The sequence below is a fragment of the Anticarsia gemmatalis genome, chromosome 22 (genome assembly GCF_050436995.1).
Source record: "Anticarsia gemmatalis isolate Benzon Research Colony breed Stoneville strain chromosome 22, ilAntGemm2 primary, whole genome shotgun sequence".
Lineage (NCBI taxonomy): Eukaryota > Metazoa > Arthropoda > Insecta > Lepidoptera > Erebidae > Anticarsia > Anticarsia gemmatalis.
In genome coordinates this window covers 874,158-893,516 of record NC_134766.1, presented here as the reverse complement: position 1 = coordinate 893,516, position 19,359 = coordinate 874,158, and the positions used below count along the sequence as shown (strand labels likewise).

At 36.4% G+C, this 19,359-nt stretch overlaps 2 protein-coding genes across 3 annotated transcripts; one reads left to right on the top strand and one right to left on the bottom strand.

Moving 5' to 3' along the window:
* The first annotated feature begins 243 nt into the window (after window positions 1-243).
* On the top strand, window positions 244-7,448 carry LOC142982508 (uridine 5'-monophosphate synthase-like). 2 transcript variants are annotated; one of them, XM_076128986.1, is made up of 3 exons: window positions 244-469; window positions 5,867-6,007; window positions 6,568-7,448. In XM_076128986.1, the coding sequence occupies exons 1-3, from the start codon at window positions 455-457 to the stop codon at window positions 7,063-7,065; spliced, it is 654 nt and encodes a 217-aa protein (XP_075985101.1). In that variant the 5' UTR covers window positions 244-454; the 3' UTR covers window positions 7,066-7,448. The 2 variants fall into 2 exon arrangements, with proteins under 2 accessions (XP_075985101.1, XP_075985102.1); XM_076128987.1 differs by lacking the exon at window positions 244-469 and adding an exon at window positions 578-735.
* Window positions 7,449-11,296: 3,848 nt separating this feature from the next.
* Window positions 11,297-18,635, bottom strand: LOC142982507 (tubulin beta-1 chain). Its single transcript, XM_076128985.1, has 2 exons — window positions 18,475-18,635; window positions 11,297-13,100 (listed from the first exon to the last, which is right to left on the bottom strand). Exons 1-2 carry the CDS (start codon window positions 18,529-18,531, stop codon window positions 11,814-11,816), a joined length of 1,344 nt encoding a protein of 447 aa, XP_075985100.1. The 5' UTR covers window positions 18,532-18,635; the 3' UTR covers window positions 11,297-11,813.
* Window positions 18,636-19,359: the final 724 nt, after the last annotated feature.

The window sequence follows — 19,359 nt, the reverse complement described above, 5'->3', positions numbered from 1 at the left end:
CACTTCTCGTAACTCTACATGTTTAGAGGGAGGTGACGTAATGTTACATTTTTCTTATTCATCAAACATACGGATATGTTTGAACCAACAACAAATTTTCCGCTTGACTTGAACTTGACGAATAACGACTTAATTACAGTCACAAAAAAATATACTCAAGTAACACCGCAAGCAAAAACTAGTTAAATAATATGCTTATAACTACAATTTCTTAGCAGACTTGTTTACAATTCATTATGTTTCTCCATTAGGTATCGAATACTTGTGTGCAACTACATAATTATCAATTAAAGTCCAAATTATTTTCGCGGTAATTCGCCATTTTATTTTCCGCACAATAGTGATGTGAGTTAGTCACTAAGTCGAGGTGATTACTTGTGTGTAACGAAACTAATCGATTTAAATTATTGTGCAATGTGATTTGCGAAATTCGTATTTATTGTTTTTACTGTGGATGGTACTCGAAAAAGTAAGTTTAGTGCATGTTATATTTATTTTCACGTATTTTTATAATGCGTTTAAGGATTAAGTGGTTAGATTGTCGCTGCATTTCGTAATGGCGCGGAAGTCGTTACATATAACAGTGGGATATGGGTCGTTGATATCTTGGGCCTTGTGAAGCAACCGGTCGCTGTGATAGACCACAATAGCGAAATTTGAACCTATCCGTTACTAATCCGTGTACCATCGACTGAAGCTGACGTACCTCTAGTCACCAGTTATTTTATAAATATTGTGAGTAATATTATTTTTATATAAAATATTTAATTTGTTTACATGTATGTCTGTCTGTAAGCTATCAGACAATTAGTCACGAGTGTAAAGAGAGAAAAGAATCATTAGCAGTGCTCTCAGACGGCAATTTATCAATTTTACAAGTTTATCTCACTTGCACATGGCCATAAGTGCAATAAAAGTGCGTCTTGGAAGTATATTATGCTTATTAAATATACGATTTATAATAAACATCGATTTATGGGTTTTTAAAAACTATTTAACTCACTAATTAATGTGTATTGTATACATTATTATTATTAATCGATATACTGGATGCGACCCTGCTCGGTATAAAAAAATGTTATTCTTTAAATGCAGATTTATTGTAGAACAATATCTTTTCTAATTAGAGCCTACGTAGGAATAGTTTTTGTAAATTTCGGAAGTTACGAAGGCTTTCTAGGGATCACGTTAATTACAGGACTTTCATGAAATGTTTAAATAAATTATATAACTATTTTTCATTATATTCCTAGTCCCAAGGCATTTTTAAATATTGAACTATTATATTTTTGTGTTTATAATATAATTACTTAAAAACAGCAGCTTTTTTATTACAAGGGGTCAACGGGTTGCGAATACAGTTTTAAAAGTGTAATACAAAAAAAGCTATATTTCCAAGATTATCTTAAAAGCTATCTCTTTCCCATCTATCTATAATCATGATAAAGTAGCGTGATCTAATGTTGAAATCTGATATGTCTGGCTCTTAGCGGACCCAGTCAGATTCTTCTGGAACCGGTCACCAGGCACAAAACAGTCATAAAATAAAACTTCACGAATAGAAAAATCAAAGCATTTCTACAAACCCCGGAACATCTTTATAATATACATATAATATCTTTCGCCAAAGCTATATTAGGAGAGCCAAAGCTAGATCTTTGCCCAACAGTGGGACAGAACAGAGTAACAAAAAGGGCCTTATTTAAAATACTGGACAACTTTGGAGACATTGGTAAAATCCAGGCATTTATTTAGAAATCGTAAGCCAAGACCATGATTTTTGTCGTCACTTAGAGAAAAAATTTAAAATTAGGGGACATTGATAAAAACCAAGGCAAATATTTTTGTTGTCGCGTAAAGAAAATGTACATAGTGGTGAGCAAAATTAGTGCAATTTCATGCTGTAATAGATATCTTTCAATCATTAGTTATCGTGTAACTATAAACATGTAACATTAAGAGTGCGTATTAGCAATATGTTTGATTACATACTAATTACCGGCCGGGAGTTTCTCGACCTTTCTCCACTGAACTTTAACATTATATTCCTTTTGATTAAAGCAATATAACGTTCATATTCTAGTATAAAACTTGTTCGAAAGATTTTGCGATAAGATTTTTATGTTATTACTGGTCAAAGCGTTCTGTATTTTATGCAACAGCAAAACAAATATAAGGGTGAACTTATTTTTGCTATAAATAGGGGTGAATCCTATTTTTGCATGTTTCTTGCCATTTATTGTGTAACAAACTGGAAGTAAATGTCAAATAGTATCACGTTGATTGCACGCATATAACGCCGACTGCCTGAACACGTGACCAAAGAAATACCGACTGTTTTCATTTATGTAATTATAGGTAGCTGAAATTTCGCATTAAATAAATCGTGAAAAATTCGCCTATGTATAAAATATATTCAGTTGAATGGTGATTTTCGCAAATTATTTATGCTTAGTAAATAATGTGAATGACAGTTAAAACATAAAATAGATTTTTATCTCAGGTTATTGAACGGGTTAATCACATTTTTATTTTATTTTATTGAATAGTTCGTTAACATTTTACAATAAAAATGATTATTTTCTTTTTTCATATTTAATTCGACAGAAATAATGCAATATCATTACATGTTACAAAAACACAACCAAATCAACCTTAAACGATTTTAAAAGAAAGTCGATTATAAGGGCATGGCTCTTCCCTATTGTGAAAACTTTTTTTTTTCACTTATAATTATTGCACAATGATTTTGCATAGCTTGGAATGTATTTGACGTACAAATGACGGCGAAATAATCTAATTTTAGATGATGATTTATTAAACAGTATTTAACCCGACATATTTATGTAAATAAACATGTTTGTTTATGTTCCTCCATGGCTTGTATCAGCTGTGTGGCCGTTTTAATTTTAATGTCACGAGCGTCTACCGTGATGCCGGTCATAGGAAAATAACTAATTAATTTTATTAATTAAGTATGCTGTCATTTTAGGACACAACTTGTTTTTATTAAACTAGTGCCTTGGTCAATATTATAACAGTTTCTGAACGCAACGGGTCGGTTCTCCATATTTGATTTTGACGAATGATTTCGGATTTCCGGAAACGTTTTTCATTTTTCGTAATTGTTATATTTTATTATTATAGTTTTTTAGGTAGATATTAAAGTAAAATCAAGCAGTCGTCAGTCGACAAATTCGTTTAATTTACAAGGAAGTTGCGTTTCTACTAATATTTAAAGTTCAAATTAAATAGCCTTTTTTTTCTCGGTCTAGTTTTTTTGTAAAACGACTAGAATTTATCTTAAATGCCAAACTATATAATAAAGTGTGCATATGAATAAATTGAAACAATTATTAAATTCTTTTAAATCTCAAATTTGAATAAAAATATTTAAAATTATACATGAAATGCATATTCTAATATTAGTAGGAGATTAAATAAGTATAATTTATTAAAATGAGTAGACATTCTGATTTCTAGATTGATAAGAATGGAAAACTTGATTTAGTTAAATAAATATTTAATTTAACTTTCAACCAGTTGTGCGTCCAGAATTTTCAAAACTAGTTTTTAAATATGTGAACCTCCCTGAGATAATAGTCAAAGCCAAGGCTATAGTTTGATAAAGTTTCCTAGGTAATGACTAAAACGTTTTTAATTTTAGTGGACCATAATCTCTACACGACTCTCTAATTTCCCTGATAAAACACAACAGTAAACAGTTCTCATGATTCTGTATTCAGGAAAGTGTTGGTAAGGCAAGGTTTGCTTCTAACGTTCTTTCTCTCAGTATACCTTTTTAATAACTATCGGATTACGCCTGGTTTCATATGTTATTTTACGATAAACCTTCACAATTTTACCACATAAACCGTCCACTTGAATCATTATATTTATTAAAAAAACAGTATCAAAATCCGTAGAGTAGTTTTTCAGAATCAGATATAAGAATACGTAGGGAAAGTCAAAGAGATTTTATTCTATACTAGCTTTAACCCGCGACTTCGTCCGCCACCTGAATTTTCCCATAGGAATGCGACCCGATTTTCGCGGGGTAAAAAGTAGCCTATGTCCTTTCTCGGGTATCAAAATATCTCCATACCAAATTTCATGCAAATTGGTTCAGTAGTTTAGGCGTGATTGAGTAGCAGACAGACAAACAGAGTTACTTTCGCATTTATAATATTAGTATGGAATATGGATTCAGAAAAATTGGCAAAGCATGGTTTATTGCTACAAACGTTCTTTCTGCCTTGATCTTCCGCGTATTCAACGACGCGACGACTCGTTCTATGGTTGACCGTTAGACTGTCAAAGCTACCACGATTCAATCGTGTGATTATTTCAAAGTTTGACTTGACTCCTGCTGGCAGGTGCTAAGCCACGTGTTGTCTCCAGCTAACCGGTTCATAGCCATAAAGAGCACTCTGAGCGACGCCGTCGACGACGCTCACGCGAGCAGTAACACCATGTTGCGCAATATTAGGACATACGCGGCTCCTTGCGTCATTATTAAGTTAAAAAAGTGGACAGCCATTTTGGTTTACGGCACAGAATAAATAATAGGTCACAGGCAGCATTTTTAATGCAGACATTGATGCCATTAGGTGTTAAACATAGGTTTACAATCCATACTAATATTATGAATGCGAAAGTAACTCCGTCTGTCTGTTACTCAATCACGCTTAACTACTGAACCAATTTGCATGAAATTTAGTATGGAGATATTTTCATACCCGGGAAAGAACATAGGCTACTTATTTCCCCGCGAAAATGGGAAATTTCCCACGGGAAAATTCAGGTGGCGGACAAAATCGCGGGCAAAAGCTAGTATTTTAATAATTAAATTCGAATTATTTAAAACAAAGCATCAATATTCATATAAAAAATTACATCCGTTGGCACGTACCTACACTAATTATTAGGTTTCCTACAATTCGTACACGAAATTACGTTGAAAAATAATTTGAATGTACGTCGAATACCTATTTGGAAAAAAGAAACTGTGAAACAGTTTTGAAGAATAAAATATAATTGTTGTGAAATGGGACATAGTTTTTCGATTATTATTTAAACTCGACAGCATGATTTGATGTACAAACTTACATTTACCTGCCCTTGAGGTAAATACTAATATTTACCAAGTGAATAGTGGTAAAAGTTTGAAATGAAAGAATTGTTCGGACTTTTACCATTGAGAGTTGGTAAATCTTAGATTTTACCGAAAAATCTTAGGATTTTGGTACCACAGTTCGGGCTTTTACAGTAACATACATAAAGGTTAAAATTGTAAGAGGAGCACGCAATGAACGTATATAATTACTCGGATCAATGAATGTATTGTGTTACCGTGTCTTGTGGATTTGTGGTCACGTATCACTTGCAATATCGCAAACATTTGTCTCCTTTTAACATATTGAAATATTATACTTACGCTGGCGATCATATTTTCGTTTTTGGTAAGAATTTTCCGTTTTCGGGTGAGGTATAGTTTTCGTTCTGCTTTTGATATTGAAATAGAAATTACCACTGAATTTATTTTCTTTCAAAAGCAACAATATCGCGCAAGCAAAGTTAAATATCCTTTTGGTGGATCACAATAAAATAATAAAAAATATTAGTTAATTATTCGATATTAGATGAAACAAGAATGTCCAGAAAACAAAGGTTCTGGAAATTGTTGCTGTTCGAATTTCAAAATTACAGGCTTTATAGTGCTCGTAAGTTACGCTAGATGGCGCTGATTGACACACTTATTTTTGCCCTGAAATGTATGGTTACTATAGTACTTATTATTCTGTGGTATGGTTTTTAAATAACCAATATTTGGACAAGTAATTAAGTATTGTTTTTGTTGTTTCAGAGTATGTTATCACTGGAAGAGCTAGCGGTGCGCCTGTTCGACGCGGGCGCAGTGAGGCTCGGAGACATTGAAGCCAAGATCGGCAGACGCACACCCATCTACTTCGACCTCCGGGTAGTCGTCTCACACCCACAGATCATGGTGAGAATCCCTTCATAGATAACAGCTTCTTTTTTCTTTTTTTAACCACAAACAGTATTGTGTGTTGCCATTTTTATGATAACCATTTTAGGAAACAAAACAAACATTTCTTAAGATTTTCGTGAAGTAGGTGCTTATAACGTCTCTTACTTACTTAAGAGAAAATATACCTCGAATAAAAGATGACATCTGCCTAGTTATTTGTCACTTACAGTTAATTGAAACTATCAAGAATCTAAGAACATTAAAATAACATTAAATATAAGATGACCGCTTTAGATTTTCCACAATAGACCAGTAGTGTGACGCATACCACAATGATAAGTGTGATATATAACTGCGAAATATATTTAACTGGAAAACTTAATTAGGAGTTTCTTGAATAAATCATTCTAAGTAAAACTGTTGCTGACGTTGTTAATCGTTGCCAAACATAATAAATACGTCTCCACTCCCTCAAATATTTATTCAGACACGACTGCAAACATATTTATTTAAAATGTTCCTTCAAAAAAGGACAAATCAGAAACCAAAATGTAATTTATGTCTTAATTTTACAGATAGCGGTGGCTCAGCGGCTACAGAAGTTGGCGCGAGAGATAAATCATGACTTGCTGTGTGGCGTGCCGTACGCCGCCCTGCCGTTAGCGGCCGTCATGTCTGTCAACACCAACACACCCATGATCATGAAGAGGAAGGAAACTAAACTATATGCAACTAAAAAAATGCTCGAAGGCGTCTACGAGAAGAATCAAAACTGCTTAGTTGTAGAGGACGTAGTGACATCTGGTGGTAGCTTACTGGAAACTGTTGATACTTTACGCTCCGAAGGTTTGATTGTCTCGCATGCCGTAGTAGTTCTCGATCGCGACCAAGGTGGCGCTGCCGTACTCAAAGAAAATGGAATCGTTCTAAAACCATTGTACACGATGACCGGTCTATTGAAAATGTTAAATGATGCCGGTAAGATTAATGATGAAACTGTAGAAATTATATTAGAGCATATAAAAGAAAGCCAGTTTTGTAGCGGTATGAAGGATAATTTGGAAGTAATGTAGCGTGTTTCCCAATGTTATGTGCCTAACCTTAAGTATTTACCTACACTCATCTTGCCACATAGACGTTAAGTTCACCACCCATGTTACATGTATCAATTAAAGCATTATATTATATTGTTTACTTATTAAAATACAAAACTACTTGTGTAGTTTATACAATTAAGTTCTTGCTAGGTAAGTCATGATTGTCATGACATATTATAGTGTAAGGTTATCCGTTATTGATCTGTTTACTATTGACAATTAGTAATTTCTATTCTTAGTTAATAAGTAATAAATAATTGGCAAAATATGCATATTGCACAAGTTTATACATCTCGCTAAAAATCCAGCCCAGGATGAACACCTACTTATTGCCTACAATAAAGAACTAGAAAGCTGAATCGATAAGATTTTATTTAACCTCAATATAGATACCTACCTAGCTTTACCTCGTCTTCTAGTTATTTATGAACTGGACCTATAGTGTGTAGCTATCTACCTATACTTAGTTAATGCATTGTTTTATCCTTTACATTCAACACGCAGTTCCCTCATTTTCCTTAATTTGAAGTAATCTAAATAACCTAGTAAAGTTGTAACGTTTCTCGTCCCAGTTCTAGTCTTTAGATTCTAAGTTAAACTTCTTCTCGTAGGTCTGTGCACCAATCATAAGAAGGAAGGTACGTCACTCATCAGTTGAATATATCGTAATGAGCTTACTAATGACAATGCCTATGAGAGTCAAAATGGCGGGTGTACCATAGCGAATTAAATTATACCAATTACCAAACAAATGTACCTATAACGTACTAATTTGTACCTAGCTCTAAAAAATCTGTACCTCTTTCAGAACGAAATTATTTCGAAATTAAGGTACACCCGCCATATTGACATCAAGATGGCGGGTGTTCTATAGTTTTTTATTATTTAAACATTACTCATAAAATCTGATTACACCAAAAAATTGTACCTAAGAAGTACCTCAAGTAAATAGTAACACAAACTTGATCAGTGGGATAGTTCCTGAGAAATGAAACAACCGTTTCTCGTTTACTTAAGTTTATTATTATTATGAATGATTGATCTAGGTACATATTTTTATATATTTTAGGGATAGTTATGAAATTATAAATCATGAATTTTAATAACGCGTCAAAGTTACGAAGTAGGTACCTCTTTATTTTCGTCCATACATAATGCAATTAGCGATAAGTGAATTCGGAGTTTTGGTTATAAAATTATTGAGATCATCAAAACATTTCCATTGAGCATTACGACGACAATGAGCCCGATAGTGACCAATATTGTGGATGTTACATTAACTGATGATGTGATTCATGGTTCTACCGAATATTTTTAACCTTGTTTTAGCTTCATCCCATGGAGATCCAATACTATCGTATTTATTGAGAGCTACGGCTCCGCTCGCGTGGTAGGTTAATAAAAAGTAGCCTATGTGTTATTCTGATATATGTATAAGCTACATTACTGTAAAGTTTCATCCAAATCCGTTTTGTAGTTTTTGCGTGAAAGTGGAACAAACATACACACTCACACGCATCCTCACAAACTTTCGCATTTATAATATTAGTAGGAAGTAGAATTAGTAGGATTGTTTGTTTTGCAGTTCCATAGTCATTTACGTTTTTAAGATACAAAATACACTTACAAAAAAACGCTTTAGTTCTTTGGTCCACATTCCGAAAACAGTTAAGGTTGTATATCGTTTTTACAAAGTGGCTTGTGTCGATGCGAACATATAAGGCGTCGGGTGATGTCTCATTAGCGTCAAGTTTCCTGAACGATTCTACAAGATAATCATTAGTAGACTTATGTTCAGTAAAAGCTTTGATCGTGGCTCCTATTAGTATTGCTATTCGCTTTATGGGTGACAGTTTGATTTTTTTTCTTATATTATGTTTAACATTTTTATCAAAATCTGTAATTAAACTATTGCAAGAAGCAATATTTTCTGTGGGATATGTAATCACTATTTTTATTTTAGCATTGCATTCTTTACATGCACCGAGGAAAGTCACACTCTTGCGAATGCAATATAGCATATATTTTTGAGAATATTATAATCGACGCAATGTAGATACAGTGCCTCTGTACGAGAATCATGTACGAATACTGAATGTAGCATTAACAATCTACAAAGGAAAAATGCTTTTTTGCCACTTAATTTTAACATGCCAAATATATCAATGCTCAATCAATCGGCAGAGTCCATGTTATGTGAAGAAAGTAATATTGTACAATGTAGACGTAATGACTGCATCGGCATACGAACATTAAAATCGTCCCCGTAGAGCGAAAAGTCATAAACTCGAAAAACCTTGTTTTGAGATATGGCTGTTCAAAGTTTTTAAAAATATAAAAATTCATAACTTACGATTGCAGTAACCTATCTCTACGTTTATAGTCTTAAATGAAGGAAATTATAACAAAGTTTATTTAATATAGACTACATTAAGAAAATATTGTCTGAACGCTTGGAAATATCAAAATATATAAAATTAGTTACTTTTATTTTTTAAATATGTAACATAATTTCGAGTTAGTTAATTTTTGATCAGAGTTAGTGATTTTTAACGCAGTATGAAATGCGTGTACCGATGTGAAAAATAACTAAATCCATTTAGTGATTTTACAATTGCTAATAATAATATTAATATGCAGAGATAATTCAAGGGAAAAGTAATTAAGTCGTTTTAGGTATTTTTTTAAGTATGGGTTAGATACAATCCTAAGAAATGAATATTAATTAACTAAAATTAGTTTATTTGCTCATTTGATTTTCAGCTCAAAAGAGTTGACCTGGTTAATTTTCACATTCTATAAAACAAAAACTATAATAGCTACAGGTATGTGGATTAGACAGAAAATTAGAGAAAAATATGGCGATTTCAATGGTGTCATAAAAAAAGAAATCATTAACTCGAGTTAATGACTTTTCGCTCTACGGGGACGAAATACGAACTAAGTAATACAATAGCTTTTGAGCTGAATCAAACAGATTTAATTTGTCTTAAAGACATACCTATGGAAATAACATTAAATAATACAAAATACGAAGTTCTTGGATTAATTGAGTTTTTACCGTCCGGCGGCGATGTTACAGACATCCACAATATTGGTCACTATAGGGCTCATTGTCGTCGTAATGCTCAATGGAAATGTTTTCATGATCTCAATAATTTTATAACCAAAACTCCGAATTCACTTATCGCTAATTGCATTATGTATGGACGAAAATAAAGAGGTACCTACTTCGTAACTTTGACGCGTTATTAAAATTCATGATTTATAATTTCATAACTATCCCTAAAATATATAAAAATATGTACCTAGATCAATCATTCATAATAATAATAAACTTAAGTAAACGAGAAACGGTTGTTTCATTTCTCAGGAACTATCCCACTGATCAAGTTTGTGTTACTATTTACTTGAGGTACTTCTTAGGTACAATTTTTTGGTGTAATCAGATTTTATGAGTAATGTTTAAATAATAAAAAACTATAGAACACCCGCCATCTTGATGTCAATATGGCGGGTGTACCTTAATTTCGAAATAATTTCGTTCTGAAAGAGGTACAGATTTTTTAGAGCTAGGTACAAATTAGTACGTTATAGGTACATTTGTTTGGTAATTGGTATAATTTAATTCGCTATGGTACACCCGCCATTTTGACTCTCATCAATGCCTGCCCCGTTAGCCCGTTGATGAGGAAGCGAGCACGTCCGGCGCATGCAAATAATGCATTTAATCGTCGCGTAGTTTTATCGCCTGGTGAACCCGCACATCTGGTCCAGTTCTACGACAGGCTTAGAACTACACCATATCCAAATCGATGTAATAAACGGTGTCGCAGCTATCACTTATCAAATTTTTTTATAGAGCTGTTTACAATGTACCTAGGTGTAATTTTCTAGCTGTAGCAGTTACAAACTCAGATTACCTACCTAAACCCATTCAAGATCCTCTTACTCCATAGGGTGCTAAACCCAACTAATTATGCCTATCAATTTGACAGTGCTTACATTAGCTACGGAATGTGCCTATCGGGTCTTCTGTTGAAGACATGTAGGTAGGTATCTTTAGAACAGCAAGCACGACATCGTTCAGTTGACGTTATTCTGAGATATGATCATGGTCAGAGTTCAGCAATGTGTCTGCTGTTGTATGTAGACTGTAGAAACTGTAGAAGGTATGATTGGCGATGAAAAATAAAACGATTGGAAGTAAAATCATTGTAGTTTTATTACTCACTGGAATATAATATTTAAAAACCTTTGATCGATTTCGAAATGTTGTACTAGCTTTTTATTAAAAAAAAGCCAATTAATAACACATTATCTGAACAGTATCAAACGAAGTATTAAAATTAAACTTAGGCATTAAAAAATAGTTCAGCCTTATCAAAAAAAAAGATCTTTTCCTTTGTGTCATCAGTGTGTCGACAGCACTGCGCAGGTGGTCAAAGGGGCGAAGGGCCCACGTCGCTGGGGGTACCTGTTTACAGCCATAAACATCCGAGAGCCGCCCTTCGCTCAAGGAAAACACACACGGGAATGTAGACGCAACGTCACCAACGCGTAGGTACGTCCTACGAACATAAACAAGTCAACGACGGTACACTTACACGGAAATACTAATGCAAATCAAAAGACGTCCCGTGCGACGCGCCGGACGCTCGGATCGGGAGCGGGAGGGGTTGGTAAGGGGAGCGGGAGGGGGGTGTGGCGGGGGTTGCGGGTGCTTAGTTGTCCTCGATCTCCTGCTCCTGCTCTTCGTCGAACTCGGCGTCCTCGTCGGCGGTGGCCTCCTGGTACTGCTGGTACTCGGACACCAGGTCGTTCATGTTGCTCTCCGCCTCGGTGAACTCCATCTCGTCCATGCCCTCGCCGGTGTACCAATGCAAGAAAGCCTTGCGCCTGAACATAGCGGTGAACTGCTCCGAGATGCGCTTGAACAGCTCCTGGATGGCGGTCGAGTTGCCGATGAAGGTGGCGGCCATCTTGAGCCCGCGGGGCGGGATGTCGCACACGGCGGTCTTCACGTTGTTGGGGATCCATTCGACGAAGTACGACGAGTTCTTGTTCTGGATGTTGAGCATTTGCTCGTCCACCTCCTTCATGGACATGCGTCCACGGAAGATGGCGGCCACGGTGAGGTAGCGGCCGTGGCGCGGGTCGCACGCCGCCATCATGTTCTTGGCGTCGAACATCTGTTGCGTCAGCTCGGGCACGGTGAGCGCGCGGTACTGCTGGCTGCCGCGGGACGTAAGCGGAGCGAAACCGGGCATGAAGAAGTGGAGACGTGGGAACGGCACCATGTTGACGGCCAGCTTGCGGAGATCCGCATTCAGCTGACCAGGGAACCGCAGACACGTCGTCACGCCGGACATGGTGAGCGACACCAGGTGGTTGAGGTCGCCGTACGTGGGTGTGGACAGTTTCAGCGTGCGGAAGCAGATGTCATAGAGAGCCTCGTTGTCGATACAGTAGGTTTCGTCTGTGTTTTCTACTAACTGGTGGACTGATAGTGTGGCATTGTAAGGTTCAACTACTGTGTCAGACACTTTCGGCGAAGGTACAACTGAATAAGTGTTCATAATTCTGTCGGGATATTCCTCTCTGATTTTGGAGATAAGAAGTGTGCCCATTCCGGAACCGGTGCCGCCGCCGAGCGAGTGTGTGAGTTGGAATCCTTGGAGGCAATCACATGACTCTGCTTCCTTGCGAACGACATCTAATACTGAATCTACGAGCTCAGCGCCCTCGGTGTAGTGACCCTTGGCCCAGTTGTTACCGGCTCCAGACTGTCCGAACACGAAGTTGTCGGGTCTGAAGATCTGTCCGAAGGGTCCTGAGCGCACTGAGTCCATGGTGCCGGGCTCAAGGTCGACGAGGATGGCGCGCGGCACGTACTTGCCACCGGACGCTTCATTGTAGTACACGTTGATGCGTTCCAGCTGCAAGTCAGAGTCGCCATGGTAGGCGCCGGTGGGGTCGATACCATGCTCGTCGGAGATGATCTCCCAGAACTGGAACAATGAAAATTTGATTATGAATAACTAGTTTGAAAATCTGTGGTGCGTGACCTTAATCGCAATAAAGTAGTATTACAACTCGGCTACGAGTAGGAAGGAGTTACACAAGTACTAGTACGGGCGGTGAGGTGGCGTGTGTAGGATGAGTCACGGTCGCCCCGACGACGGGGTTCGCAACAAACGTCGACTCCCGAGGCGTCGCCATCGCATTAACATATTTACGAGGTCGACATTATCGATCCAACCTACTACCATAAAGGTACATCTATTTGAATCACGTCTTGAATCGATGAATAAGCATAATTGCAGCAAAAACATTACGGCCGCCCACTTTCGTGTTTATGTCACGTTGCCTTAAAAGAGGAGAGCGCCGTGCAAGTTTCTCGATTCGTCCAACGAGCAAGCAACGGTATGTCGAACGATAAATCACTCTGGTCGGGGTTACTCAGTGCGCGAGAAGTTGGCGTGACATTTTTAGGCCGAATCCAGCATATTTCTTTGTATAAAACACAAGTCATCCATTAACTTGCGGAGAGATTTTATCTTGAATCAATTGACGGGCTTTCTAGGTAAATGAAACTCGGCGAAACAGAGTATCGCCGATAACATCGGTTGTTGACTCATTCGTAGCGAGATTATGAGTGTAAAGAAATATTTTTTAAACATTGCAGTCACGTCACATATTTTAATCGTGACGTTATATTTCAGAGGTTAGCAACAAGAACAATAGGTAGTATTTTAATCTGAAAAGGACAAGCTTCGCTCCATCTAAGATAGACAAGCGAGCTACTGCCATCTTTGAATTGGCTTTGATACACGAGACTGGAGACATGATATTTTATTACAAATTTAACGTTTCTCAAAAATAATCTGGCAGAATATTAATACAACTAGTTACCTACCTTGTTTATCGTGGCTATTGTAAATGTTGTGACTCGGATTACATTTATCAGTACTAATATATTTTTATCTTTATCAATAAACAGGGAACTTGACTGAGTAACTTCGTGGAAAATATTATTATAATGTATCGTGTTATTGGTGGCCACGGTGCGATATAGTGCACACCTCGACTTCATCTTAACGACATTCATCTAGCGCCTTGTTGGTGGGTACATCTGTAGGACACATGATGTACCTTCATTGAAGCGCAAAAACGTGAGGCTGCAAGTCGAACTTGCTCAAATCTTCAGATCGTATGACCAGAACTGGCGTAACAGTTAACCTGTCTTCATATTTTTCGGCTTTACGAGCAATTTGAGAGATTTTATCACGGGAAAGTCGATCGATTTTTTTAATCACGCAACAAGAAGGGGGTCAACACGGAAGAAGCAGCGGGTTTAGCGTAGTCGTAAAGTCGCGGACTGGCACGGAGACAATCGCGTGTCTCAGCCAATTATATACATTGACATGCAAATAGCTATGAAAGTTTCGTGAAAATTCAACCTGGCTGTCTTTGAGGTAAAACATTATTTAACGTTCAGTCAAAGTCAATGTTAAATTGTTACTTGGCTGAATACACGCTAATCTGTTTACCCGTAGCTACCTAGTAACTATAAATAATGTTAATTAATAACTTTATCCTGTTAACGTAATGTTTAATTCTGAAGTGTGTTATTGTAAAGCACACATTAGAAACATGACTAAACGCATACTTTAACGGGAAATCATCGAGATTACTCGCTACTAAGGAATCCTACCGCAGAACGTATCGCGACGATTCACGATGCGTTTCTGAAAAGTGCTTCACATTTCTTTTAAAATGAATGAAATAAGCTCTTAATGCACGGTATCTATTCGAAGAGTCTGGGCACGCGGCCAAACGCTGGAAAAACTCGCTTCCGACATTCTCGAGCACGTTCAATAAACCGGGATGTTGTTTTACGTCGCCGAGAGATTTTTATGACCGAACTTTGTTGTTTTAACGTGCGAATATTTAATTAACACGGTTTGTGAACAAGCCCATATACCTAGATATGAATCGAGTTTCTTAATGATTGATTAACGTAGTAAGCAAAGTGCCTTTAGTATGAATTACAAAGGTGTAGGCAGGCAGGTAGGTATATTTGATATCCTTGCGTGTAACAAGACACTTCGCTAAGGAGTTTACTAACTTGATTGATTGATTTAATCTTTCGTACCTATCAATTACATTTAAACTTAAATGAAAATTGACTCTCCGACTAAATAAGAAAATTGGCCAGACAATGGATAACAAACTAACAATTTAATTAAAAGTAAAATTGTGTTTATTAATCGAATCTAGGTAATCTTTCAATTAAGTTTATTTTAGTAAATAATTGGCTATGTCACGTTTACCCAGTTAAGCCTATTAACAGATACTGTTACTGGTATTTGGCTAAGGATTAAAGGTATTAGCAATGCCAGTTTTAAGAATTCAGAACGAGGTAGGTACCTACATGGTTTAGGTATGTAAGGAAGCTATACAGATGACACTAGCAGGGGCCGAAACAAGTTCCGAGGTCGAAAATACTGATTTTACTGACCAAAAATTCAAAAATACTGACCAAATACAGACCATTTCTAAACCGTTTTTCAGGTGAATGGTGTGAAATAACAAAAAATACAGTCGAATTGAGAAGTCAAAATCCTTTTTTTAAGACTGTTAAAAAGCTTATTTTCGGTTATTGGTCTCCACCATCCCCGTAGTCAACAAGCATTGCCTTTTTAGTGTGTTAAAAAGCTTTGTTAATAAAGTTTTCAATCAGGTCTTACGAATTTTCAATCAGGTCTTACGAGTTTTCAATCAGGTCTTACGAATTTTCAATCAGGTCTTACGAGTTTTCAATCAGCTCTTACGAGTTTTCAATCAGCTCTTACGAGTTTTCAATCAGGTCTTAAGAATTTTTAATCAGGTCTTACGAATTTTCAATCAGGTCTTACGAAGTTTCGCAAAAGTGCGAAACGGCGCTAAAGAATTTTCACTTCAAAAATATTGATTTCAAAAAATAGTAAATTTTAATTTGCTGTTCTATTGAAGTCATGTGATGCTTTAATACATGTATATGTTACTGTAAAAGCCCGAACTGTGGTAAATCCTAAGATTTTCCAGTATAACCTAAGATTTGCCAACTCTCAATGGTAAAAGTCCGAACAATTCTTTTATTTCGAACTTTTACCTCTATTCACTTGATGATGTCGAGATGTCGCCGGAGCCCCGCTTCGTGGGGTGCTTTCCTACATTGCATTGCATTCCTGCTGGGTGGATTAAAAAAAAAATAACGACAAAGGTTAACTTTCCCACCTCAGCCTTCTAACCTAACTTACCCATGTCGCTTTGCCCAAAACTCCTTCTTTATGACTATGTTACGGTATATAATTATACGGTTACATAGTTATGAAGAAGGAGTTTTGTAATATACAGTATATGTTACAGTTTTTAAACTCCGGCTTGTTCGGACTTTTACCATTGAGAGTTGGTAAATCTTAGGTTTTACCACTGTTCGGGCTTTTACAGTAACATATATATTACGCAGATCATCAACATAATATCGAGCATCCAAAGCAGCCCTCTGATATGATTACTGGGCAAATCGAGAATGTAAGATTGGCCAACAGCAAAGGAAAACCAAAAAAAAACGTGTGTGAGTTTGGAAAAATACTGACAATACTGACCGATTTTCTAAAATACTGACTTTTACTGACCAGGTCCAAAAATACTGACTTTTACTGACTTTACTGACCTGTTTCGGCCCCTGCACTAGGCATGCCTATTGACTGATGAGAGAACATACAAAAATATGACAATTGACTGGATAGACTAATTCAACCTGATCTTTGAACCTCGCTGAGCTAGAGGCCTATTTTTTGCCACTTGTGTCAGTGGTGATTCATATTTCTATAGAAAATAGTTACGAAACTAACTTGCTATAACCTTACTTATCGCCTACGTTTGAATGAAATTGACAAAAAATCGTGAGTCACAAGTTGTAACTAAGTAGAAACTTACAAGGCCTAAACCCACGCTCTCTCCTGCAGTTTCGTCCAAATTTGGACATCAAACGGATCAATTTTGGAACAAACGTCACGGGATAGTGTCTCGATCGTAAACAAGCGGTTTCTTACGAACATGTGCTAAGCCGTGCTATTTCGGCTACTGCGGAAGAGTAGCGGTCAACGAACCAACACTACGCGCTAACTGTTCCTTCCTATTTAAATTTCATAATTAACTTTTTGCAGGTTAGTACGCGCATGAAATTAATCTACAATTATTACGGGCAAGTTGTTCATAAGAATCTTTTTAAGTGATTCAAATCGAAAGAAATCTAAGATACGAATAAGTTTAAACAACTAAAATGATCATTTTTGTCATTGGACTTAATTAATTATTTCAAGCTATCAACTGTATAGACATGCTAGCAATCTGCGCGAGAAAGTTGTCTATACTATTCATTATTCAATAATAATACGAGAATATTATGTTGAACAATCAACACACACATGTCATGACGCGGTCGAGCATATTTTTTTTTACAACAAGTTACGCGGCAGCTGCCTATAACATTTGGCGGATCAAACAAATCGACTCGAATTTCGAACGTTACAAACCGAGGCCTACGATTGGCCGTCCCTTATCATCATAGGACGCGGGCAACGGCAACGGCAACCTTGAACGGGGATTCAAAACATGCGTCCCTTTTTATAACGGTTTTTGTATGGCGGGAGCATTCAGCGTGGTAGTAATGAGTCGTTGGATTTCTATTGTTCAGTCATCAATGGCATTTATAAAGAGAGAATAAGCTGTAAAAAAATGAGAAAGAGTAGGCCGAATTCCTTTGTCCCAAACCGGATTGGAAGGCACGACCCTTTCGCACACATCGACTCAATACTACTCAAGAACCTGTTTAACGGCGTAAGTTTCTTCAGAATGACAAATGAAGAACGAATTCGATAATCCAATCGTTAATACGTCCGCCAAATGGCGACAAAACACGTGGAAGAAGTCGAACGATGACTTCAGAGACTCCTGCCTACGTATCGATCGATAGCCGCCCGAATACGTGTTGGGTGCGGCTTTCACTAAACTTTGCAGATTTACATAATATTCACACGTCAGCCCGCAGACAGATGAATAAACATGAGAATCTAGATATAAATGACACGACTGATAGTGAAATAAGGTCGAAAAATGGCAAGTACTTCGACCACACCCACCCCTCTAAAGTACGACAATCACAAAGTTAGTATTAATTGAGTACAATTTAGACTGTATTAGAGTGAATTAATAAAGGAAACCGTCGTCAATTGTTTCATTTTTCGAGTCGTGGCGTGAGGCCGGCGTCACAAAATGCCGGCCGCTATGCCCACGTTCGAAATTAGAAGCGTGTAAAACAAAAGAATAGCTTACCTTGGCTCCAATCTGGTTTCCGCACTGTCCGGCCTGGATATGCACGATTTCCCTCATTTTGTTTTATGTGAACTTATATTACTTATTACAACTATAAAAATGTTTAGTCTGCTCCGCACGCACCACGTACTCTCGTGGTCGCTTGAAGAATAATTTTGTTCCGTTTCGTCCGATCGACCTAAGCTACGGATACGATAAGGATGTAGCTGTTTCGGTTGAAAATGTATCGATAAAAATTTGACGCATTGCGACATAGGTATAAATTTAAATAACTTGAATATGATTTCATGCAACTTTTGGTTAGATTTACAAATGAAAATGTTTTTTTTTGTTTAAATATTTAATTTAAAATATGATTTCGCTATTACTATCACAACAAAAGTATAAAATATTAAATACATCCTACAATATACAAATAAATATTGTTCCTTTTAGTAAACATATTTTTTTTTAAATATGTTATTATTATGTGATGAGAAAAACCTACAAAACCAGTGTCTCTGAATTACACCAAAAGCAGGAATTTCCAAATAATAATATGCAATATTTATCAAGAATAAGTATTACTTGTATGACATAACATTGAACTACTTTTTAGTATTACGAAATTGCAGAAGGAATGTAAACCTTTTTCTATAAATTACTTGATTCATCATATACGATCTTAAACAAGCAGTTCAGGAACAAACTTCGAGGCGTAACAATTATCGTATACCTACTACTATATAATACTAAATTCAAGTGTAAAAAGATTATGAATAACGCACTTCAACTCATGTTCATCTGTTAAGTTCAAATACAATACAATAGCTAATTGTGATATTTATAATTTATTTTTAGATCAAAACAATTTTTTTTAACGAAAATTTTGACGATAAATATCTT